Source organism: Ixodes scapularis, unplaced genomic scaffold (assembly GCF_016920785.2).
Source record: "Ixodes scapularis isolate PalLabHiFi unplaced genomic scaffold, ASM1692078v2 PGA_scaffold11__112_contigs__length_91849675, whole genome shotgun sequence".
NCBI lineage: Eukaryota > Metazoa > Arthropoda > Arachnida > Ixodida > Ixodidae > Ixodes > Ixodes scapularis.
Window position 1 is genome coordinate 63257845 of NW_024609837.1, and position 26704 is coordinate 63284548.

Genomic DNA, 26704 nt, shown 5'->3' on the forward strand with positions numbered 1-26704 from the left:
TACTACTCCGCTTAATCTCGAGGTCTGACGGCGGCCTGCCCCACAATTGATCGAAGCAATACACCATCGCCGAAAGTGTATAGTCACAGTGCTCAACACCGTTTGTGCGCTTGTTATTATCGGCAATGCCAACAATGCACAGTGAGTGGTTCAATATCCTGCGCTTTTTTTGTGTGTGTACGTGATTAGTTTAGCTAGTGACAGCAAAGCCATAAAGGCACCGAGCATCATCTGCCTTTATGCGTTTCTTGATTAGGCCCGTCGGGTCATTGTTACATGGGTGGCGGCAGTCTTGTGTAAGTTACATTTAAAAGGTAATTCGTTACAGCTAGTTTCGCAACAATGGAATCAGGTTACAGTTAGATAAAAAATATAAGCAACGCGTTACGTTTACAGTGACCCTCGCCGAGTAACTTGGTTACTTTCGAGATACACTCGTAGTTTTATACTAGCTTATTAAAAGGGGGAAGTGGGCTAGCGCATACCACCAGCTCGGAGTACGTGGAGCAAAAGCTCACGTCGCAGAACCCATGGATCCTGGGTTCGATCCCCGCCCCCTTGCCTGTTTTGATAGGGATGAGTGTCGTACCGGAGTGCGGTCGCGTACGGGTACCACTACTGCGTGGTGCACATTAAAAAACCCCAGGCTAGCGGCTTTACTGGACTGGCTGAATTTATCATCTACTGGCCGAGACACGGGCGCCCATGGGGATGAATAACTTGCGGCTGTACAAACATATATGCAGTGTACGAGTGAATAAAATGTAGAAAGAAAGGCAATGCGAGGCAGCTTAGCGACACTGTCCAGAATCAGGGGTTAAAGCGCACCCCAAGGTACTTGCAAAGATTGGATAAAGAGAACTTCTAGGCCGCAACTCTTTCTTTTTTCTTTTTTTGCGGTGTTTGCGGCGGGCAGGGACGTTATTTCCACTAAAAATAGTCAGGTGAAAGTGCCTTTCCTAACGCGAGAACGGTAACGCCTATCGGCGTCACTCTGACATCTCATTCAAACGTGATGACGATCAATTTCCACCGAACTGTTTATATTTTTATTAGTAACATTGTTCATGTTCCTGACCGTCTTTTCCTTTCTCTTTTTCTTTCTCTCTTTGATACAAACAAACACACCGGTCTATTACAAGAATACGGAAAGGATCAGGTAGCCAGAGAATTCGGGACTGGAATATAGTATCGAACAAAGTCGAAGAAAGAAATGAACAAAATCAGCGCAAAGTCGTCTCAAAATGTGTTCTGATTTTTTTTTAATGCAATCTATGCAATGCAGGAAACAAGTTCACAGGGTCTCTAATGTTATCCCTCAGACGACTTGAAGGTGAAAGACCAAGCGCCGATGCATTAAAGACAGACACATGATTTACGGATGTGGCGGTACCCCTCCGTCCGTGGCACGTCAGACTACTGAACGAAAGGTCGCTGCTTCGACGCCAGCCGAGGGACAAGTGCGAAAAAAAAATTTCGGAGGAATATAAGTGCCTCCGCCGATTCTTGGACAAGTAACGCCATCTCGTGGTCCAGTGGCGAATCGTCGGTTTTGGTACTTTTCGTGTCGCCGGGTTTCGTACCTTGTGTGTCTCGACGTGTTTCTGCTCAAGGGCTTTGAAGGTCGACTGAACGATGAGACATACAAGCTTTTGTCTTACAAAAGTCGACCACGGGCTCGCGGCCCCTGGTAGAGGGCAAATTGGCGAATAGAAACGTCGTCTTTGGCTCGCTTTGCGAAAGAAGCGTGGAGAGTAGCTTCACTTCCTAGATAAGAAAGCCAAAGCGCTTTCCTGGGTCACTAAACAAGGCCATCGTAAGCCACAGATTGGACACGGCTACGGCGTCAGCGTTCAGCTGGAGGGAGCTCCTGTCCAATCAGTGAGAACACGACTCCTACGTTTAAGGCAAGTTCGTCTGCTTCGGGCAAAGAGGTTGTGGTGTCGTCAGAACGACGCCGACCTCTTATTGGCTGGTCGAAGAAAAATAGTGGGTAGACCCCGAGGTATCTAGCATTGAGGTGTACCCACTATCCATCAATCAGGGCAAATCAGAGCTCGACGCCGTCCTCATGTCACTGCACCTCCTGAGCAAGTAGCAGACGACTTGCTCTCCGCATACTTCATGTCACCTCAAGTCGTGACGCAGCCGAAGCTACGAGCTCATGGAACCAATCAGTCAGCGTCACAAGGGCGCCAATCACGATGTTGGTTGAACCAATCATAAAGACGAAAATGTCCAGTGACTTGACGTTTTTTGACGCGTTTGATTGGTCTCACTAGCTGGTAGCGTCGACAGCGTCTGGATTTAACCTAAACGAAGCATAGCTGAAGGCTGACGCCGCAGTCGTGTCCAATCTGTGGTCTATGGTTGCCTTCTGCAGTGACGCCGGAAAATTCAGCACTTTGGCTTCCTTATCCAGGATGTATTGATGAAACTAGCCTGAATACAAATGCTCCGCGACTTCAATCGTAGAAAAAAAAAGAAAAAAAAATTTGTGATTGAGGACAGCGGTCTTCGTCCCTTCCAGACGCTGAACGCTTAGTCGTTTTCTGCCTATGCTTCCCCGCGAGTCGGCTTGTTTTCGGAGGATGTGGGGGAGTTCGGGGAGATCAGAGAGGGCGAAGACGGAGCAGCAAATAGAAGCAAAACAAATAATTTTAGACGCGCGATAAAAAGAAAAAGAAGATAAATGTAAATAAGTTTGCCAATCACCAAATGCAAAAATCTTTATTTCTGTTTTTATTTTTTTGGGCATTTCGCTCTTGAGCTACTGTAATCTTAGAAAAAATAAGACCCATTTGTTTTTAACCACTTGCGTATTTGCAGTTATTCTTTAATTCTACATTAATGTAATTTGGTTATTATTACATTTACTTTTAAAAAATGTAACGCGTTACCACTACAGGTTACAGTGTCACGATCCTAGTAACGCGACAGTAGCCAACATTGGGCGCGACGGCGGGACTTTATGACCAATCGCTCCGCCGACGCTACGTTCAGAGTCGTGCGCGAGTTGTCAACGCACGCGGCCGCCACGCGAAGGTACGGTGAACGTTGCATTCGTACGTGCCGTAGCGGCCCGTCGTCGTGCGGAGATTGTCCGCCGAGTGGCCGCGGCGCCGGCTCTGCATTCTCGCGTTTGTCGCGTTGCGCCATCTGCCGGCAGCACATCCAAGTACGCAAGCATATACTATCTGCCAATGCCGTCGTCCCGCGGTCACCCAGGCTCACCGGCGTCGGTGGCGTCAACTCGCCTCGAGATCACCGAGATAACTTCACTGTCGTGACATTTTGTTCCTGCCGGTACGCGTCGGCGAATTAAGACGCGACACTGGGGCATTTCTAGGGCCTAGCTCTCACGGAATTTGCCCGCTAGTGAACCAAGAGTGGTCGCGAATCCACCCAAAACACGAGGTAAACTTGGGAGAAGCAGAAGTATTTTTCTCCCTTTGTCAATGCGGCCGGTAGTGGCGCGCACACTTTGTATAGGTAGATCCCCTCTTCAATAACATAAATAGAAGGGTCATCCAGTTCCAAAATAGAAGTGCCGTCAAATTTCGTATATACAATGATCATCTAATTTCTTAAAGAGATGATTCATTCAACTACATAAATATGGGGGTCGTCCAAGTCCAAAATATAAGGATATTTCCAAATCTATAATTACCATTTTATCTGACATATCGAATTAATCACGGCCCACCCACGTCAATTGCGCCTTTTTACCGTGTATCATTATCGAAGCTTTAAACAATCGTTCATTACAAACACTCTGTCATTGCCGCAGCAGTTTTCTTTGGTCATCGGGCCATACCCAAACAAGACACTGGCCAACCGAAAGAAGTTCTCCTGCGATCGATCAAGATCAATCATCGTCGATCAATAATTTATTGCCCCTGAACCAACGAAGGTGTTTACGGTCGCCCTTCAGATACGCTTACAAAACAAGTACCAACCAAAGAACCGCAACATGAATTCAATTTCAGTTAATGAACAGAGTTCGTTATTCAAGCTTGCACCAGGCGAGCAGGACGGCTAGCGCCATCTCTCGGTAGAGGACGGAAATTCTTTGGGCTCCGTACGTGACGAGAGAAGAAACAAAAAGAGATGATGCCGTGAGCTTAGACCGGTTATTTTAGAACTCGCTTTTCAGGTCAGAAATACAGTCCACATATGATCCTCTATATTGGAAACATAAAAGTTGGGTATTTATTTTAAAATTGATTTCAATTAAGTTACAATCAAATATAGTTAGTCAGTGCTTGCCACGAGATTTTGCTTTTGATTTATTTATTTACACGTACTTCTACGTTCTCTTGGAAGTCGTCGTGGGACTTGGCTATTATGCCAGAAAATTTAAAAAGTAGATGAAAAGCTTTGGTGCTGCCGCGATCAAAAGAAATATACAACATGCTTGTACTTCAGTGCATTTGTGATGCACAACTCAATCTCCGTGTCAGACGGTGCAATGTAAGCAAATGCATTAAGCAATAAAAAAATAAAACAAAATGTCAAACAATGTATCAACAGTGGAAAAAATAAAGAAAACGCAATTACAAAACCTGGCTGCGTAAAACTCACATGCATATTTTATAAAATCAACCCAAGCAGTAAACAAATGACACACAATTACATAGTGTATACACTGACACTCAGTTAATAAGTAAAACAACTTGACGCAAAGATTTGTAAATCAATAAAGGTACGCTTGATATAAAAAAAAACATATTCTCTATTTTCAGATTAACTATAGTATGTCCTTTATGAACGTCCTTAGGTTAGTAAAAAGAGAACTAACAAAATCGTTCCAAACGTGTGAATCATAGCTACTGTAGTTTAATCATTGTAAACGCTTTTCTTTGATTTATTTCTACGGTGTACGAAGTAAAATTTAATTCTACATATAACCTTTTCTTCTTCCGCCATATAAAGTGTTTTTATATAAATCATTTATTTTGTCATTTCATTGTGTCTCCTTTTATTGTTATATAACGACTTCCTACAACGGTCTTTACATGTGATTGTTTTTTTCTTTTCAAGTCTTGATTTTTCTCTTATTTCTTAGTGCTCTTTGGTTACACTGTCAGATGTATTTAAGTTTGCCCCCTTGTTCCCTATCCGTACAGGTATAATGCTGCTTCTTTGGACGAGCAATAATTATTTTAAAACATTTTGACTAAAACTAAATAGACTTCGTATTGTATTCTAGTGTATCGTATTGTACTGTGTTGTACTGTATTGTAATCTATATTCAAAGCCGCCTGAGCCAGCTTTCTCACGCGAGCGTCGCGAATGAATTCAAATCACAAGGTCCTTCATCGAATCTTGAATAAACACGTGACCATCTTTTGGACGGGTTTCTAATTACTTCTTTGTTCGTTTATAATAGTGGTCTCTGATAGGCCTCGTGTCTTGGTAGCAGCGCATTTGCCGGTCTAGAGTCGGCACCCGCTGTAGAATTCGCAGGGGCTAATTTCCGCGAAAGAAAAATGTTTTCCCAAGATTGTCCCCAACTGGCACCTAGTACGCGCGTAAGAAATCTTTGTGCACAGCACACCTTGACAAATGACTGCTTTACTAGGTCACAAAAAAGCTCGTATCATACATAAATCATCGTCAATATGCACTGCCATTTATGATATCTGTCACGCCTCGTCATATTGAACGATCTAAAAAAAATTATCGTATAGCCCGGCCTTTGTAGATGGTACACCATTCCTAAAATTTTAAATTTTAAACATGCATAGTCCACCGACTCCAGGGCAAAAAATAGGGCGCTAGTCTACATCAAAAGGGTATGTACTTGGGCTAGTGTTTCTCGTAGAAGATAAAGACGCTAAAAACGAAGGACAATTAAACGAATAACAAATATCCCTAGCGCACTATATGTGCAGCTCGTCATTCTTCTACTTGACTTGTCGTTTTTTCGATCTTTTATTTTCTAAAATAGCCTTTATCATCTAATGTAGCAATATATTTATATTTATGCTTTTTTTTTTTTTTTTTTTACGAAGGTTTTGTTTAAAAGACTTGTTAAGGAGCATTCTCGTAGTTTGAGGAATGCTATTCCAAACGATAGATTTTACCTTTATTTTTCAGAAATTTGTTTAATGGAACGTAAAAAAAAACAGCATTTGGGGCGGGCGTGAAAAGAGCAGTCAAATCAGAGGTAATAAAACAAATCCGCGAACTAGCAGGTTCCATGAATGCTCAGTGCCTACATGCAATTAAAAGGCCCGTACGTGCCACAGCAGTATAAACGTGGTTTAAAATACATATGTTTGGGCGTATTAATAATAGAAAGTCTTAGTAGGTAAATTCCAATAACTTCAATAATGATACACCATACTCATGGGGTGTTTTTGAGCATGAATCGTATCGCAATCGGGTATCGTCGTCCGAGTTATCGAAACCATCTACTAAAATTCCCTGATAACTACGAATGGTCTCAAGTTTTTTTCTTATTTTTCTAAGGGACGTAAAGGAACGCTTAAGCATATACTTGTTTTGAATCACTCGATTGCTTGTTGCGTGAAGGTTTCAAAGTAAAATGCCTTCGTGACCGCGTTCTCTTCAGTGCATCGAAGGTGGGCTTACGAGTTCGAGACGCTCCCACGCGTCAGTTACGCGCTTACGTTGTCATTAGCGGACGCATGTACGAAGACGGGAATCACAAACACACTCGCGGCGTGCGGCGCCGCAACGGTCATTATTAGGCCTAACGCTCCCCCTTTCTTCCGGCACAAAAGACGTGTTTCTGAAGGTTTCCACGTTCGCGAAAAAGAGGGGGTAAAGAAAGTCAGCATATACTCCGAGTGGATGGCGAGGCTTGGTGGGCTTTGTGTCCTTTTTCTCATTGTACGTGTGCGTCTTCTGGGGATTTAGAAAGGGCCACTCGGACGCAGGTGTTGAAGTGTGTTCAGCGGGGGTTCTGCGGGTGGTCAAATGGGCGAGATCGGCGCGGCTTGTAGGACAAGGACTGAGGTATTGTAGTTACGGCTTCACCATTCCGGCTGAAAGAACGAGGCGGGTAGCTACCACATCCAATCGACCCGTCCGTTTACTACCCCGTAAAACGCGCGGACAGCTCATCACCTATATCTGCGAAAGAATGGCGGCAAGTTAGAAAATACGTATGGTTTGGAATGGAGCAGACGAATTTTTTTCAGAGCGTGGGACAATGTGGATTTTGAGCTAATGACACTAGAGCCACCCAGTAAGCTACGCTTCAGGGTAGCGACACCTGAACCACATGTTATTTATTATCGTTGCTGCTGTTTATCCGAAGGTTTATCTAAAACCCGGAAACGCTTTTTCGTCCTCCGTAAATCTTGAGATAGTCAGCGACAAGAGGAAAACAATATTGCCTGAGAATCTTGATGCCGTATCTACCGCTCGGGGAGTCTCAGTTTCGAATCGCAAGTAACATCTATTTCACCCACTCCGCATAGGCAATAAAATGGTGGTGTCCTCAAGACACTCGGGGGATGGAGTGTCGATAATTTAAGCGTAGCCTATTTAGTGGCTAGAGCAAAAGGGTGGGCCAAATACCTCCAGAAATGTATGGAAATAAAAATAGAAAATGCTTTGACAACAATTCATTTAATTGCAAATATAATTACTGTATTTTCCGGTGCATAGACCGCGGACTATACATGCTTAAAAATTGAAATTTTACCCGGTGCGGAATATACAAGGTTTTGTATTCTCTAGGTCGTTCACTGCGATAATACGTAAAGAAGTTTATGAATGACAGAGTATATTGATGGTGATTTATGTTGATACAAGCTGCTTTGCGAGCTAATAGAAAAGGCATTTGTCAAGATTTGCTGTGTGTGATAAGTTTTACGTTCGGATTAGGCACTAAGTGCGGACAATCTAAGGAAACGATTATACTGTTCACGAGGTGCGAACTATAGTCCTGATATTATGGTACACTTTGAACAAAAGTATTTAAATACGAGATACAAATACAACTAGAGTATTTGAGCATCTTCGAATACTTTTACAAATGCGTTGTGTTTCTGTAGTCTGAAATCTTAGTCTCAAATTTAATCTCGGGTAGAAAAAAAAGTACCGTGCCCAAATAATGAGTGGAGTAAAAAAATGCAAGAATTAAGAACCAAAAACAAAATCGCAGCTCTAAAAATAAAATTTGTCATAAGGTGGGCGGGTGCAATGCCAGGAAGCGCAAGGTATTCAGTATGAGCTTAATATAGTTGAAGCAATAAAGCCTTTTTAAACAACATGTCGTTAATGCGGCGTCTAAACGTTAAATCAGTCAACCAAAAAGTCGACAGTTGTACCCATGCCATTCATTCCTTGTTTTATTTTTCCTTTCTTTCTTCCATGTTTATTGTTAGCAAAGCACCGGAAGTTCTTTACTCCCTTGCATATTACCCCCAGGGCAAAGAGTGCCCTATATCGCAATTTATTGCGAAGAACAGTGCCCAGAATTGTATTTGGGTAGTATTTGAAATACTAAATTTTCAGTATTCAAATACCGTTGACCATTACATTTCCAAGTAAGAAACACATATGAAATGAAGAACACCCAAAGTATTTTAATAACACATTTCAAATACTTGTATTTGAATTTGAGCCCATCTCTGCCATTAATAATAGAATAATTGGCGAAGGTAGGATATAAGCTCAAACACTTCCATTAGGTTCTTCTTCCTTTGAATGAGCTAAAAAGGTGTTTGATTCGATTTTTTGGGAGATCGTTCACTCTAAGAAGAAAACGCTTGACAGCTCAATTTGCTGCAGAATACTTAGGTCGCTAATCACAAAGAATAATAGAAAGATATAAAAAAATGGCGAAGCTCAAGATACAGGAAGGCTTAAAAGAAAAATTAAAACGGCGACGTGTGCATGGATAAAAAGCTTGATGTTTCGCCTTCTCCATACATCTTTCAAGATTGCATTTTAGGGCTGATCCTATTTTAAGATTCTCTGGGGATCGTCCGTTGTTTGCACTAACTATCTACTTCAGCAGCCTGCAGAAAAGTTCGAGCACGAGAGCTTCTAAGAGTATGGATTAGGTGCTATGTCAAGGCTACTTGAAGTTACCCCGTCAGGCAGTTAAATATAAAACAATAAATTATTGTTTTTCCATCTATCTATTTTTTATGTTTAAAAACGCAACTTTGAGTGATAATTTATGCGTGCGTGCGCTGAGACGCGACTGTGCAATGCATAGCTGACAGCCCTTTAGAATCTCTAATCATTCTTTAGAAATCGTATATAGTAAAACGTTTAGCGATTATTCTAGTATATAATTTTCTGCTTCGCTTGCAGTACACTTTGTGTCTTTATTTATGCGGAAGTGTGGTAGCCACAAGTGTGTACCTCTTACAAACTCTGCAGAAAAGGTTACTCGCATCCTGTGCAGTGTGAATCACGATACTTGCACCCAACTTTTCTTGAAACAACAGTAGCGAATATAAATAACTATATCTATAAACTTCTCACATGTTAAGTCTGTTAAATGAAATCGACCGGTCATTTTGTTTTACATGGCTAATATGCAACCGAAAATTATGTACCTCCAAGCCATCGTGCTGCCATTTGGTAAACACCCTCTAAAAGCTGAAGTCATATCTTCCAACTATTTAAAGAACCTTAAAAACGCGGTATTTATGCTACAAATCTACAAAAATATAAATATATTCGCTCTCTGTTTGTGTAAATCTAACTCTGCGTTTTTACACATGGTTATATCGGGGGAAAATCCTCATTTCGTTAAATGTGTAACTTTATTCTCGAATTTTCCTGTACCACATCATTTCCATATGCTTGTATAATCAGGTGACACTCTACTTCATGTAATATGTTTGCCTTATGCTTCTGGGGAGGCGCCTAGTTTAGAAACATATTGGCCTGTTTTTGTTATGGGCTTAGACTGAGCAAGTTGGTTCTTTAGTTGCGGAGGCCAGGTGAACAAAATAATAATGGTAATAAAAATGAAGAATGACAAGCTGCTTTATTTTGAGAGCTTGGGTAAATTTTCATAGAAGAAGATGAAAAGGAAGCACAAGCAGCAACTTGGATAATTGAAGATACACTGTAGCAGTAAGGGAAAATAAAGGAAAAAGCGTCATTATACTGTAGCACAAGGGTTCTCAGACGGGGTCCGGGGACTCTTTGGGGTCCACGAAGGCAATCTAATGGTCCGCGAAGCCTTGCATCATCACTCATGCCCGGCATCAAAAGCTGGATTTTGTTTTTCAGGTTGAGATTAAACGTTCTAATTTTCGGGTGAGTTCTCTAGAGTATATGTCAACGAGATAAGTCTACTTTACACTATAGCCATTAGTTATATTCATTTATGAGATCATTATTACAATTAATATATACCTCTCCCTTTCCCTCACCACGAACGGCGTCCTCCATCATCTCGACCGATCCACAAGGGGTCCGCGAAACACCAATGGTTGTGAACCACTGCTCTAGCAGAAAGTAAATTTAAGAAAAGATGGCATTAAACGGTTGCTAGTCCAGCAGTCTGAGTGTATCTATTTGCCTGTGTATTTTGTTCAGCTGGCCACTTGCACAAGTCTGTTTTGGTTTTGCCCTCTCCACGAAAAGAAAACAGTGAAGTTGAAAGTTAAACCAGTTTGCAGGTCGGCGTCCTTTGATAAAGGCTGCTTCAGACATTTGTGTTTGAGTGTGTTCGGGTGCGTTGCGTTTTCTTCTAGGATTCTTGCACGAGCCCATGATGCAACGCTACTCCCGGTTCAGAAATCTCGCCGGATCAAGCCGGGATTCACGTTGGAGGCATTCGTTACTGTTATGCTATTTTTTGCGTGTACGCTCACTCGAGGTTTAAAATTGTCAGTTAATTGTGGCATAAATTAATTGTTCCACCCGTAAAAGTCGGCGACAAAATATTGCTATGGCCAGCAATATTGATTTATATATATATATATATATATATATATATATATATATATATATATATATATATATATATATATATATATATATATATATATATATATATATATATATATACAATTCTGATAATAGTTAGAAACCGGGACAAGGCGACGCCCGAGCATTTACTTCGCCGGTTTGATGAATGGCTCCTATGGATACTCCGGTACAATCTCGACAAAAAACGTCGTATCAAGTTTGTAGAGTGCGCTTCACGTCAGGTGAGGAACCTCATTGCAGTTGATAGGCACAAGTAAACCAGACGAAATTACGCGTGCGAAGGCTCCAGTCTTTATCTGTGTACTCAGTCAAAAAGTTGAAAGACCGGCTACAGTGCTGACAAGTTCCGCACAACATCCCCAAGAATTTTACTGACAGGTGGCAGCACTAATTTTCTTCTCAGTCACTGCAATGATTAGCAGACGACACACTCATTGCGTCGCCCAACGGCACTCTGCATGGCGAGGCGTTCATGTGCCGAGCGACGGCACTCCCCGCGCGCATTCAAGTGCCGTCCGAGGTTGTTGAACACAAGTTACGCTTACTCTGACTTGTGTTCCATCGGCTGCTCGCAACCAATTTGTTTTGACATCGAATACGAGCGAGTCAAACGCCAGGGCTCTATACGGCACTACTGCTGCCGCAATTAAACGCCGAATGCCTCCAACATGGCGCCAAGGCACTGAAGGTAGACGACAATCTGGGTTTCGATTTCGAGTTTAGCCAGAAGTGACGTCAGATGCAAGAGCCCTATAACCGATTAAAACGAGGAAGCACACAGGTAGACAGGCGCCATCTATCGCATAGCTTGGAACACTTTCGACCTCCGTGTGTAACATAAAGGTTTAGAACAGCGTAAATACCCTCGCATTATCACTGCGTGCCACGCACGCAAGCTCTCAGCAGAGCGCTCTGGAGTGCGTCAATCTATCCCTTTTAGTACGGCGGAACGCAAACGCGTACGCAAGAAGCACATGAAGGCCGCTATTCGGCCAAGCCAATCCGATGCCATGAATCCCATTGCTACACATGTATGCCCTGAATAGTGAGCATTGCTTATTCATGCAAATGCGAGCACTGGGCGTTAGTGTTTACGTTGTACGATCCACACTGCGCGTGCATGAAGGCTAAGCTGTGGTCTTGGATTGGCGCATAGCGGCAACTCGAATGCTATGCCGACTATAAACTTGTTTTGTCTTTCTTTATATCTATAGACCCTTATGCATTTTACAAATATAAACTGCCGCTTGCGTCCAAAGCGACTTCCGGTCGCTAACCTTTTGCAAGCCTGTCGAGCTCGTTATTTCGCCAGTGTTAGAAAGCATGAATACTAAGCGGAACACAATGTTTGAGAGTTAGCGAGGGCCTTCGGCTGTGCAATTCAGCGTCTTGGAGGAACCAAGTTGGTTTACAAGAATATTCGAAGGATGTTAACAGATCACGAGCTTCTTGGTTTGTTTGGCGTTCACCTGGGAAATCGGTGGTGAAACGTTTCATCGGCATTTCCAAATCAGGCTTTGTTCATTCTTTAACAGCGAAGCTGTTTATGGCTAGGGTTCCGCGGATTTTTTGTGTGCGTCACCAAAAAATCAGGTCCTGAATTTGAAGCAAAATCGCTTCATTCTATGCAAAAGATTACACGTCTCATCACTTGGATGCGGATTTTTAGTAGAGTAGTAATCAATAGGCAGCATTTTCAAGATCAGTAGACTCTCGGGTAGATAATAAAGGTTTCTCAAAGATTTGCCGCTGTGCGACCAACGTCGGCCATGTCTACGCTCGCACCGCCCTCTGTTTGTTGTCGTTCCAAGCCGCTTGCGTGCCTAGTTTCCTTTCCTTCAGCTTTCCCGGGGTGGCGGTCCCGTCGCGCGCGTCTTGATTCCTCTGGCTCCTCGGGGCGGTTCGGTGTCGTGTGCTAAATATTTTCGCTTGTCATCCAACTTCATAGATTAGAATGAGTCATGATTTTTTATGAACAGGAACTTCTCTGGGACGTCAAAGACTGGAGCACCGCCTGTTAGCGTTTGCCATGAAAAAAGGTATATACGGCCAACATTTTGACATATCGTTCTCATTTTTTTTTAATCTCAAAAAGTCTCGCGCTGTCTCGCTCACGACGAGACTAACGAGAGTGTCACGCAGATTCCCGCTGCGTAAGTGCGCTAACTTCGACATCGATCGTGCGTAGGTATACGGAGCGCATGTTCGTCTGATTCTTTTGGCAGGGGTTGTGGTGACGTCAGAACGCCGAACTCCGATTGGCTCTGATTGAAGGACAGGCAGGGGCGGAGTGGGCGGGACCTGAAGGCAGCTTGCATTGAGGTCTGCCCACTATCTTTCAATAAGAGCCAATCAGAGCTCGGCGTCTTTCTGACGTCACTACAACCCCTGCAAAAAGAAGCAGACGAACATGCGCTCCGCATGGCTCGTTGCGTTGCATGGGTATGCCGCCTGCGCAGTGTGGAGCACGCAACGCTAACGCAAACGCACAGTATTGTGTTTGCTCCTTTTGTACGCAATTCTAAATCTCGCTAATACACGTATGCGTTTTGCGCATCTCTATGTCACCGTGTGCTCGAAATTATTCCGACAGTACGATTAGCGATAATTTTTTTTTCTAAATAATACTTTAATTTATCCTCGCAAACACTGGGAAAAAAAAAAAACTTCATCGTCCTTATGCGCAATTATAAGGCTGCCTTAAAGATGGCCTCAGTGTATCGGTGTGAATCCTCTCGTCGTATGCGATTACAGAAGGGGGCACAACGCATAGGCGCACGCTCAACTTCAATAGAGCTATGACGTTTTCGGGGTGGAGGGGGGCGGGGGAAGGGGGGGGGGGGGGGCAGGTTAACTACGATGAGAGTTCCGAGTTTTCGGTACTTACTGTAAAAAACTTTATTTTCGCGGCCCCTATTTTTTTCGCGAATCGGTCACAGATGACATAATCGCGACCACTAAATTTCGCGAATTCCAGACGCCTGCATTGCAAATCTTAAGGACCGAAATTTTCGCGCGCCCTTAAATTTCGCGAATTCTTCAATTCGTGAAATTCGCGAAAATTGAGGGCTCGCGAACATTAAGGGTTTTACAGTATTTTTCTTCGCATTTTTGGGATATTTTTCTGTTTATTTTTCTACCCGAATTCGGTGTTTTTCAGTGTCTATTTTCGACACCACAAATAGACACCGATCCACAAATCGGGGTTTTTACCAAATGAGCCTCAATAAACCCACGAATCGGGGTTTATCGGGACTCATGCGGTAAAAGCAAAGGTATATCTGGCGCGCTCTAGAAAACACGACGCTATATGCGTTGATTATTACTAAATAAAGCACATAGAAACATTTCTGAAGATACAAGCAGCGTCCCGGACAGTTCAGTATGGTCGGTGCTGGGTTTTACACAACGAAAGTTATTTATAAAAGTTTCCTGCCGCGGAACTGTGGTTTTTCTTCTTCAAAGCAAGCTTCGATTCCCCGTTTTTCGGTTTCGATTTCGGGGAACAATACCCTTTGGGGGTTATTTTTCGGTGATTATTGGTATATACCAAAAACACGGAACCCTAAATATGATGCACCCTCGGTAATGTCTGCCAGTGAACTCCCAATATATCCTCGGACAGTGCGCCGTTGCGCCCGACCTCGTTTGTACGAGGGCGTTGGCTCATTGTCAGCGCGCACAGCATGCCGATCGCGATTACATCCGACTGTGCAATCCTTTGACAAAAGTGAAGTAAAGAGTTTGGCATCGGTATATGGACTTCCCGCTCAGAGCTCATTGTACATGCGATGTGTTACACCTAGCTATAGTACCCTGTGCCGAGATCGCAAACCAGAACGCCCCAGAAGCTAAGACCTGTCCCGTGACATCACATAATCACGGCTTCAAGGCGGCTTTGACTGGTCGCCGTGATTGGATGTCTTTAATGTTCTGCGGAAAAGCGTACTCGCTTACCCCTTGTTTCAGATTTTTTTATTTTTATTTTCAAATCATTTATTTACACAATTGTTTGGACCCATACCCACTATGGCTAGTATCGGGTCCAATCACAAGGTACGTATCGCCGTGCAGCACGAAGCAAACGTTACTCGAAATACAAATATCTTGCGTACGAGATAACATGGTTAGGTCATTAACCCTGAATGTTATAAAGCAACTTTTTTAATAAAGGCAAAAAGTTACATTTCTGCGTAATATTTGTGGGTGTATCATTCCAAATAAATGCACCGTTGAATTCAACAAGTCTTTGACCATAAACATTCTTACATGGTGGTAATTGAAATTGATTATGAATAGTAGCCCCCGTTTAAAACATAAATAAAGGCAGTGGTTCAGTAGTTCGTATAATGTTATGTATTATTTGAGCTATTTTAATATATACTAAGCTTACGGGCAGCACGCGTAATGATTGAAACAAGAGTCGGCTTGCGTCAGTTCTACTAGAAATAGTGATTGTTCTTAGCGCACGTTTCTGTAGACAACTAATTGACTCTAGGTACATAGAATATGTATTGTCCCATGACCCTAAGCAATATGTTATCTGACTGTGCACGATTGCGAATTAAAGAATGCGTAAAATACTTATGTCAAAACATTCGCGCGCCTTTAGTAAAGTATCACACCCATAAGCAGCCTTCGAACAAATATTATTAATTTGACTTTTCCAGTGCATGTTGGAATCCACATAACACCCAAATATTTGTAGCAAGAAATATGTAATTTTGTATTGTCCTGGTATATATAGCCAATCCATCAGAGTTCATTTTCTTTTTCTTAGAATGAAACACTGCATACTTGGTTTTTAGTAGATTAAGGGTGAGTTGATTACTTGTGGACCAATTTAGCACCCTAATCAATTCTCCTGTTACTTTAGACTGTACTTCATCGACACTATCGTCCATAAAAATTAAAGCCGCGTCGTCAGCGAACATTAGTGAGTCTGAGTACTTAAAGATAGACCCGAAATAATTTACATAAAGAGAGAATAAAATAGGTCCGAGGACTGATCCCTGCGGAACACCGGTTTGCACAGTTGGTAGGGAGGAACTAAAGTCTTTGATTACTACGCATTGCCTTCGGTCCGAGAGATAGCTACAAAGTGGTTTAGATATTTTGCCTCTAAATCCATAATTATTACGCTTATTCAATACGATAGTATGATTAACTGTATCGAATGCTTTTTTATATCTAGATAGACAACTTGTTGTCTATCTAGATAGACAACAATCTTGTAGTCGTTGAGCGCCTTGTTAAGAAGTTGAGTCATAGCTAGGACTGCGGTGGAAGTAGATCTATTTGGCCTAAATCCGTGTTGGTTAGGACAAAGAATGCCGTACCTATTTATAAATCCAATAAAGCGATTGCAAAGTATTTTCTCATAGATTGCATTAATTACACTTAAAATCGAGAATGGTCTATAGCTTGATGGCTCGGATGAATCCCCATCCTTGAAAATGGGCACTACTTTGGCTATCTTAAGTTTATTGGGATAAGTTCCGCTTTCTAAGGAATGATTGAACAGACGCAAGAGATGCGCACCTAAAATATCGATATCGTCGTCAAATACATTTACGGGAATAGTGTCGAGTCCGGTCGCTTTATTTTCGCGAGGTTTTATAACTGTTAATATGATTTCATACTTGTATAGATTGTACTGCAGATTCTGTCGATCCGCAGCGCGACATGCCGTGCGATGGCCGCAGGGGTTTCCCCAGGAATTGAAATCAGGGGGGGTGTCTAAATTTTTTTGGGGGGGTTAAAGGGGGGGGGGGCATTGCGAATATAGGAGTCGTTGTGAATTAAGGGGGTGCCTTTGGAAAAACGAGGGGGGGTCTAGGGAAATCCCTGGATGGCCAGAAAGGAAGAGCGAACTGTTGCATGTCCGGAAAAAGAAGCCCCAGTTTTATTACGTGACGTCCTTTTATAAACGAGCCTACAAACGTTACAAAACGATAGCATGAGACGTGTAGCCGTGTCATACTGTCCATATGGGGATGCAGGTGTTTCCAAAGAAAGCGCGGGACGGGGGGGGGGAGTAAGCAGCACATGAGAAGTTTGAGAAAACACTCCCCCCCCCCCCCCCCCCTTTTTTTTCCCCGTGCTAAAATTTTACACATGCGGCATTCGGGGGAGGGGGGTTCAGTACGTTCGGGCTTCCCTCTGAATCCTCGACTGATGTTCGCATACTGCTATTACACTGATGCCACAGATCGCAGTGGATTGCTCTCCATATGTTTTTAGCTAGTAACGCACGAGTACTTTTACGGTGACTATTAGCACGAATGTGTACGTAATCCGTTATTGCGATAAAGCTCACTCTAACGCGTCGTCATAACTGCCTTATTTCCAACACGTTAAATGCACACCTGGTATATATACACACACAGGCGGCTCTTCTGCAACCAAACGAACGTGCTTTCCTAAAAACACACAAAGAAAACACACAAGAAAAAACCGTGTCCATCCAACGCGTCGTTAGACAAAGCGCGCCGGCGAGAAAGAGAGACAAGAGATCCGTGTGGCGGCAGTTTGTTATGCTAAAAACCAAGCGTAGCCCGCGAACACAATGACGTGTCCAGCCGACAATTCGCCACCCCTCCAGTCGGCGCCCTTTCTCATGCAAACGCAGCCGGCCGTGATGGCGGTCCTTCTTAGCATACGACGCGGCTGCTGTCCAGCGACGAGACTGCCTTCGGCTCTGCTGCTCGGGGGATGGGAACGAACGTGCAGGCACGGAAACAAAAGCCCGGCTGTAAACGGCATTTCTTTGCTCGGAATAAGGCCGCCTTCCTCCTCCGGAGAGTGTCAACTCGCTTTGTGTGGACGAGCGCGGCGGCGCGCTGTGATTCCCTCGTTTCGGGCTGTCTGTCCGGAGATGGTTGGCAGACTGACAGTCGGGATGTTTCCGGTAACTTTTCTTTGTTTCTTTGTGTCTCGTTTATTCCGAGAGCGCGTTTTGTTTTGGTAACACGCGCGGATCTGACGACGTCACGCCTCGGAACATGCGCCAGATCAGCTACGTATTCCAAGTTTGGTTCTTGAGCGTGCGTATACACTTTTTGAGCGCTTAAAACCGGCCGCCCAAACGGAAAAAGTGGAGCGGCAGACAACGGATGAGAGGAGAGCCACGTGACTGGCGCCCCGCTGCGGCGAGACGCCGAAACACACTTCTCACGAGCGAACAAGTGTGTTTCGGGTCCTCGCCGCTACAAAAGCTGTGCGCTGACGTCAAGGTTCCCCGAGAAATGGCTCTCTGATGCTGTGTGCTACCAGATCCTCGCGCTCTAAATCTGCGACCGGGCACTCCATGGCTTCGTCGTCGAACTTCCTGGCTTTGTGAGTATAGAGGAGGCTATGGCCTAACACCTAGGCGAAAAGTGCCGAGTCACTGGGCCGTTGAAGCATGCCCGGCGTCTCGTATACACCGCAGGAGAGAGCTCCTGCACATGCTCAGAACGCCTTTCACAGCCAAAGATGGCAGAGCACAGAAGCCGAATGTTGGCGTGTAGTTGATTTTACGAAAGCGCCTGTTTTTGTGCACAATATTCTCCTACATAAACTTTATCACTATGGAATTCGAGGACTTCCACTGTTACATCTTTTATGATGCGAGTCTGGTTTAAGATGTATGCCAAGGAATCATGGTTAATTTGTTTTGCTTTTTTATTATTTTTGGAAAGTTTAAACAATATTTGGACGAGAAATAAGGCGATGCAACATGCCTGACTAACTTGAAGCGATTCAAAACACTACACGTTTACGCGAATACCGGTCATATTCGACGTGTTGCCTCTCGGAACAGCGTCGCTTTCTACGTTTCTCCGTTTCATATGCGATAGACAACGCTAAAAACCGCGCATGCTTCGAACTACCGAAGCAAATGCAAGTTTTGAGAAAGGCGGCACAACAGCGAGCGGAGAAAGCCAGTGGAAGAACGTTTAATGAGGCGATCTAGGCGTAACAACGGCAAAAGCAACTGTTGCAGCGCGATCGGTGCCTTGTTCAGGTGTGTCAGCACCACTTCAGAAAAGGAGGTCCGTGTGTTTTCAGGGAAGTGTGACAAACCATGTCCGCTGACCAGTTTTATTTTGACGAAATTTTTTTTTATTTAATTCTCATAAAAATAAAACCGACTTCTGCTTTAAAAAAAAAAAAAAAAAGAAAGAAAGAAGAGAAGTTTTGCGGAAAAAAACTTTGACGCACACTCTCACTCCGAAGCGCTTCCTGCGAATTGCTCAAAGTTGGCATTGCGGGCACCACCCCCGAAACAACCGCTGCGTGTATGGGACCAATAATATTTACGGAAATTATGCGAATAGGAAAGATTGACCTCATGTATTTACTACGGAGTAACAACGTCGTTAGTTTGCAGAGAAAAATTGCCAACACAGTACGTCGCGCAATAGTGCTTAAATTTGATTATTTGTGTCTTCACATCTATAGATGCTGGGACTTTCAAGCTTTGCCCGCGTGTTGCTCTGTATTTTGTTAATCTTCGCGCTACATATTCCTGTCCTGGTTAGCGGGACATATTTACGAGAAACGCTCAAATGGCACTATTTGACAAAATACGGATTACCTCGAAAATCAATTTTAAGGAAAAGTTATCTTCGATTCTTTTAAACTCTTTCAGTTTAAGCTCAACGGTATGTACTAACAAAACTTCCAAAGACACGCTGCAATGCGTTCGTGTCTTTTGTCATATAAAGCGAGAAACATGGCAAAATTGAAGCTACCGCAGTGCCGTACATCCGCATTGTTGACAAGTTAATTATTTTTGCAGAGCATAAAATTGCTCAGGGGGTAGTCAGAAAAAAAAAATGGCAAAACAAAGGCGGACGTTTTTTTTTTTTTTTTAGGTTCTAATTCTTGGCGCTTTTTTCGCACTAGAGCCATAGAGGGCGCTTCATACGCGCTATATCATATCGCATGTTTTGTGGCTTGCTACGACTCTACATCCAAGTTTCACTCGTGACCCGAGGAGTAAGGATCAGACTATTGCTTGGTGCTGTCTATTTCGTGGCAAACTCTCAGCTCCAAATCGGATGGTTCGACTTTGCAACAAAATCAACAGCAGCGGGCAACAGTCTGATCTTTGCTGCAGAAAGCACAAAACACATTTTGCTGAGTTTTCCTCAGGTGTTGTCTATGAAATACCTCTGTCATGCGGCGCTGTGTATATTGGCCAGACGGGCAGATGCCTGAATGACCACACCCGCGACCATACGCCTGACACGCGAGCCTGCCCCTCTGGTCATCTTGATATCCATTGCAACACATGCCGATGTACGCCTGTTCTACGCGACATTAAAACTTGGCTCGGTACCACGATAGACATAACAGAGAGCTGCATGAGGCGTCTGAAATCAAGGATAACGGTGGAGATCGTATAAGTGAAGCGTCACTTGCCCTATCGAAGAAAGAGTTTGCATATAGTAGACAAGCAATGCATCAACACGGTGATGAATGACACATTGTTTTGGGCCTACATTATGATTGTTTTTCCGTTGTTTTTTTTCAGAATAAACAACAGTTGCGAGTGCGCCTTGTATTTGTTTACTTTGTGTTCGTAGTTGTCTGTGTTTTTGGCATTATTACTTAAAAAAAAAGTTTATAGCCCATACACCGCGCGTTAGTTTTTTTTATTCAGGCAATGCTAGTCATAAAGAGATAATCAAAAACAAGCAGCAGTCCCCCCCCCCCCCTCCCTCAGCTCGCAGCCAAATTATGCAGCGGATTGTATGCCGCCAACGTTCATCATAGCCACACGCCAGGGTTTGACAGCGCACAGTACGTGCGCTGACTTCCATACATTGCTAGGGTTTAGCTATTGTCGTCATTGCAACGATTGCACACGCGCCACTACCCGAATATTTGTTGAATTATTATTTATCAGGGGCCCATATCGAGTGTTCATGCAACGCTCGAGCCCAGTTTAGGATCTGCATCCAAGTATCGTCACTCGGAATACTATGACAACACTGCGAACTCTGAGCTGCGTTACCAGTGGCGTAGCAAAGCATTTCTTTCGGCAGGGGGAGGGGGGGGGGGTGGGGGTGGTTGAAATGCATGCTCATCCAATTCTGCAAGAAAGATATTCAAGGGAAATGCTCGCTTTCTTCTTAAAATTTTACCACAACATAAACGGTTCTTTGTCAGTGGAGTTGCGTGCAAATGTATTCGGGTCCCACTAGTGACAGTAACTTTGTTTAAAGTGAAAAAACAAACATAAACACTGAATATCGTTACACCGCCCCTTTAACTAAAAAAACACTTAAAGCAAAAAAGTTTTTTTTTAAATCTCTGCCAAAGAAACGCATGACAAAAAAAAAAACATTACGCGAAAAAAATGTTTAGAGCAATATTACGGCGCGAGACTTATTTCAAACTCTGCGCAAAGTCCATGACGTCGCGGAATGGTCATACACTCTTTCCACCTCAACGAGATGGTCACTTGCACTTTCCACCTGAACGAGATGGTCATACACTCTTTCCACCTCCACGTGAAGGCGAAGCCGATCCACCTCTCCTCCACGCGCCCGAAATGTCGAGAGAGAAAACGAGTGGAAAGGAGGCGATAACCGACTAAATTGCGTCACGCGCCGTCAATATTTCATTTATTGATACTGTCAGCCCTTGCACAGGGCTACTACAGGGGTGAAAACAAAAAAAGACAACAACAAACAAATATGCACGCTTATATGCAAGCATACACAAAGGTTACAAGTATATTGAGACGATTCGTAATTTCGGCAGTTTACGGAACGGATCACTTCATAGTTTAGAAACATTTCTTTACACAAGCTATAGGGGTTTTAATTTGTAGCACATGAAACAACACCAGTAATACGCTCCAGAAATTCATTTAGCCACATAGATGACACAGCGGAATCAGGTAACATATTCCAATCTTTAATAGTCCTAGGAAAAAAAAAACCTTACATAAAGCAAATCGTTTTTAACTGATGGTCTAGGAATGTACATGCTAAGACGATGTCTTGAGGATACGGTGGAGCAAATTTCAAAGTACTCAGATTTCTTTATCTTTACGCGATTATAAATAATCTGAAAAAAGAATTTTGAACCTTTCATATTTCGTTCTTGATCGAAATGTAGGAAGATTGACGAGCTCACATAGTCATGTGGGGGAATGAACGTGGCTGCATTTATTAAAAATAAACCTGGGTGCGAGTCGCTGAATTTTCTCCAGCTTATTGCAAGTTCTAACGGGATATTGGTCTCATACACTTTTCGAATACTCAATGACGGGTCTTACCACTGTCATATAAGCCATACTTTTTATTACAGAAGTGCAACATGGAGGTTTTGTCGAAGGCACCACAATGCTTTATTAGCTTTGATGCATACGTTATCAATGTGAGTGTTCCATTTTATATCAGGAGTAAATATTAAGCCTAAGTATTTATGTTCTTTTACTCTCTCAAGCTCAGCGCCCGCAATGCAAGAATTACAAGCCAAAACATTTTTTTTCTCGTAATAGACATGAAGACTGATTTTTCAGGGTTTAGCACCATTTGCCAATTGTTACACCACTTCATAATTTTTTCTAAGATACAGTTTAATTCGATTTCATCATCTGATGTTTCAAATTTTATTGTAAATCACATAATCGTCAGCGAATAGTCCGATTGGAACTGAGATGTCATTGCGCAGATTGTTAATAAAAATCAAAAATGAAAGAGGATTAAAGATAATCCCGTGGAGTACGCCTGAAACAACTGGGGACAGAGTAAATTTGCTTCCCCCCAACTTTAACATACTGTCCCCGTGATGAAAGATAAGAAGAAAACAACTTCGTGATGACTGGATTTTTAAAGACAGCACTGATTTTCAATAACAATTTTGGGTGAGAAACTTTGTCAAACGCCTTTGCAAAATTCAGAAATACTATATCAGTTTGACCACGACTGTTTATCCTTTGAGAGAGATCATGAACAGTTTCTATGAGCTGGGTAGCCATGGAAACACCTCTGCGGAAACCATGCTGTGATTTAAATAATATGTCATAATTTTCAAGGTAAGCCAGTAGATGTTTAGATATGATATACTCAAGAAGCTTAGAGCATGTACTAGTAAGAGAAATGGGGCGAAATTTACAGACGTCATTAACACTACCATTGTTGTGGACGGGTATAATTTTTGCTTTTTTCCACGCGCTGGGAAAAGAACCCCTACTCATAGACAATCTAAAGAAGATAGTAAGGTTAGAAACCCACTCAGCATACCTTTCTAAAAATTCATTAGGAACTTTGACTGGACCTTGGCTGTTTTTTTGTGTCGACGTTAAGTAGTTGGTTAAACAATTCTTGCTCACTTATATCTAAATGATTGATGGGAGGATTGTTGAAAGAATCACTAAAGCTTGGCAAATTTCTATCATCGTTGGTAAAGACGGATGAAAAAAAAGGGCTAAAATTTTCAACGCTCTGCTTTTCATTTTTTGGGTCAGAGGCACGCTGCTGGAACTTGGCCGAAGGGTTGACGTACTGCCAGAACTTATTAGGTGCCTCGCTTAGGACTTTTTAAGTGCTATATTATAAAACCTTTCTTTAGTCTTTCTAGCTAGACGCCTCAGCTCCCGACTCAATCGCTGAATGCAAGTTTTCTTCTTTTTTTTTTCTACACCTGTACCATGCGAACTCGCTCGTTTTCGCTTCAGTTGTCTTTTTCCATGAATTATTTTTCATGTATTCCAAGCCTTTTTGTTCCTGATTTTTTTAGGGCGCTTTGGTATAAATCCTTCAACACATTGTAATAATAGTCCCATAACATGTCTGGGCTAGCATTTGATTGGTAAAGAAACATAAAATCATTAAACAATTGTTCAAGGCAATCAAGTACGCTTACATCATCAGCACTTTTAAAATCCAAAAACATCTTTCGTGAACGACTGTGCGATTTTTCTGGAGTAACATTCAATCAGACGAGTACCATCCTATGATCAGATACACCTTCTTTGGTTTCACAATTCGAAAAAGATGTTTTTAAACTCTCGGGAAAGAAAACAGATCTAAAATTGTTGACGTTGTTGAACATACTCTAGTGTAATCTGTTACCACCTGGGTTAACTTATAGCAAAATACAAGTTTAAATAATCGATCGCAACTAGCTACTTCCGCCGTTCCAGGAAAATATGATAACCAGTCAACCCCAGGTAAGTTAAAATCTCCCAGTAACAATATGTTGTCTCCGTAACGTAAATTTGAATTCATGTAACCTGTTAGTTTTAACAGCACTTCAACCGGCGAATTTGGGGCTCTGAACACGCCACCAATATAAACTTTACGGTTATTCAATTTTATCTTGATTCATAATGCTTCCACATCCCGTACTTACTCAAGGACATCAAATTTGAAGATATTTTTAATCATAATAGCAACTCCACCACCTTTCCCCCCTGTATCTTCTCTTACCATAGAATAGTTCGGAGGAATAACTTCGGAGTTCAGGATATTTTCGTGAAGCCATGTCTTGGTAATTACAGCCACTTCAGAATCGTGTTCTAGCATTATGCTTTCGAGCGCGTCAACATTGTTTGCAATATTTCTGGAGTTTACGTTCAATATTTTAAAACATGCTGAATCATTCCGTTTTAGTCAATCGTTATTTGCTTCCGGAGGATCGTGAAATGTGTATCTCTCATTGCTGACTCCATTCCAGACGGACAGAACATTGTTAAGCCACAGCTCATCAAAGACCACATTGACTTTGGCACCGTTTTTCCTCTCCTCTGCGGTTGAAATCCACAGGTTCTTTCGAAGCTCAACAACCCTCTTACAATAGTCTTCATTGATGCTAATTTTGGTACCTTTAGGCTTGACGCAGTTTTTCATGACAGCCATTTTTTCTTTAAAATCCGCAACTGTAAGCACTACAGGGCGATCTCTACCAATCATCTTTTTTCCAAGTCGATGTATACGTTGGATAGAGTTCAGTTTTTGATTTAATATAGTGCCGAACACCTCATTGTTAATATTCCTCATTAGTACATCCTCGTTTTCTGAAGCCACTTCTTTAATTCCCCTTACGGTAAGGTTATTTCGTCGTGAACGATTTTCTAAGTCATCAATTTGTTTTACAAGAGTATCCATTCCGACATCATAGTCACTAACAGAGTTTTTAAGCTGAGCAACCCTGTTCTCAGTTTCACCTACGCTCTCAAGTTTTTTTGTTTTAGAGCGCAGCTCTTAGGGGCCCGTTCCTGGCTTGAGCGGCGTCGGCGTCGGCGTAACCAAGGTCATCCCAAGGTCACTTGACCCCCAAGGTCATCCCAAGGTCACGTGACCCCAAGGTCACGTGACCCCTCCCCAAGGGTCATCGGGGGTCACGTGACTCCCCAAGGTCACCCCAAGGTCACGTGACCCCTTCCCCAGGGTCACGTGACCCCCAAGGTCACGTGACACCCAAAGTCACGTGGCTCCCCAAGTCACGTGACCCCCGATGACGTCATCAGTGACGTCACTGATAACGTCACCGGCATTCGCATCGTCATCGTCATCATCACTAATGACGTCACCGGCATCCGCATCGTCATTGTCATCATCACTGATGACGTCATCAGTGACGTCACTGATGACGTCACCGGCATCCGCACTGTCATCGTCATCATCGCTGATGACGTCACCGGCATCCGCATCGTCATCATCGCTGATGACGTCATCAGTGACGTCACTGATGACGTTACCGGCATCCGCACCGTCATCGTCATCATCGCTGATGACGTCATCAGTGACGTCACTGATGACGTCACCGGCATCCGCATCGTCATCGTCATCATCACTGATGACGTCACCGGCATCCGCATCGTCATTGTCATCATCACCGATGACGTCATCGGTATCCGCATCGTCATCGTTACTGATGACATCATCGGCATCGTCATCGTCACGTGACCCCCCTAGGTCACGTGACTCCCACCCAAGGTCACTTGACCCTTCCCCCCCAGTACCCTTCCCTCCTCCTCAAGAGCTGCGCTCTAATTCGGCGTTACAGGTAGTTGTAAACGGCTTTCACTTTTTTTTTCTATCGCAAGTAGACTGTTTTGCATTTGTCGGAAGAAAGTGCTTTGCACACTTTCTTCCGACGAAGTCTGTTTTACTTGTACCTCTGAAACTTTAGCAAGGATATTTTTTTGTGTCCGAATCATATCATTAAACATTGCTTGCGTAATAAGTCCTGGGGTTTCCTCCACATCTCCAGCTAGTATGAGCAACGGGCCTGCTACTAAGAAACAATCGCATACACGAGCAGCAATTGTGTGTGGACACGGAAACACAATCAAACAGAGGTAATTGGTGTTAAAAACATGTTTTCTATCAACAACCCGCATGAGCAGTTGTCCATTAGGCGTCATCATCACGGCTGGGTCGCCGTGTCCACTGACGCCCGCAGCCGCTTGCGTTTCCTTTATAGGCACTGGTGGCGCTGCATTTTGAAGGTCTTTTGACGTCATCGTGCCCGTGAAGGGTACGCTGTAGATGTTGGCCACGTGGAGCAACTGGAGATGAGCGATGTCAGCGCGATATTTTTCTAAAATTATGTTTTTCGCATACATTTTTTGACACGCGTGTTTCGATTAGATTTTTAAACAAAATATTTTTGTTTTCTTCCATTCAGTGACACTTTCAGCTGACAGTGTTGTATCAGCTGCGTGCTCGCTGGGCCATTTAACCAGCGTTTTGTCATCACCTGAGCCCGCTCTCTCCGCGTCGGTATGAGCAGGAGCATGATCACATGGCGA

The 26704-nt window shown here is 43.2% G+C and overlaps 1 protein-coding gene across 1 annotated transcript; it reads right to left on the minus strand.

Moving 5' to 3' along the window:
- Nucleotides 1–24560: 24560 nt before the first annotated feature.
- On the minus strand, nucleotides 24561–26476 carry LOC120844271 (the record flags this gene model as incomplete). Its single annotated transcript, XM_040215960.1, has 2 exons — nucleotides 24561–25114; nucleotides 25969–26476. Coding segments are annotated over 2 exons (1062 nt in total), but the record flags the coding sequence as incomplete, so codon positions are not given.
- Nucleotides 26477–26704: the final 228 nt, after the last annotated feature.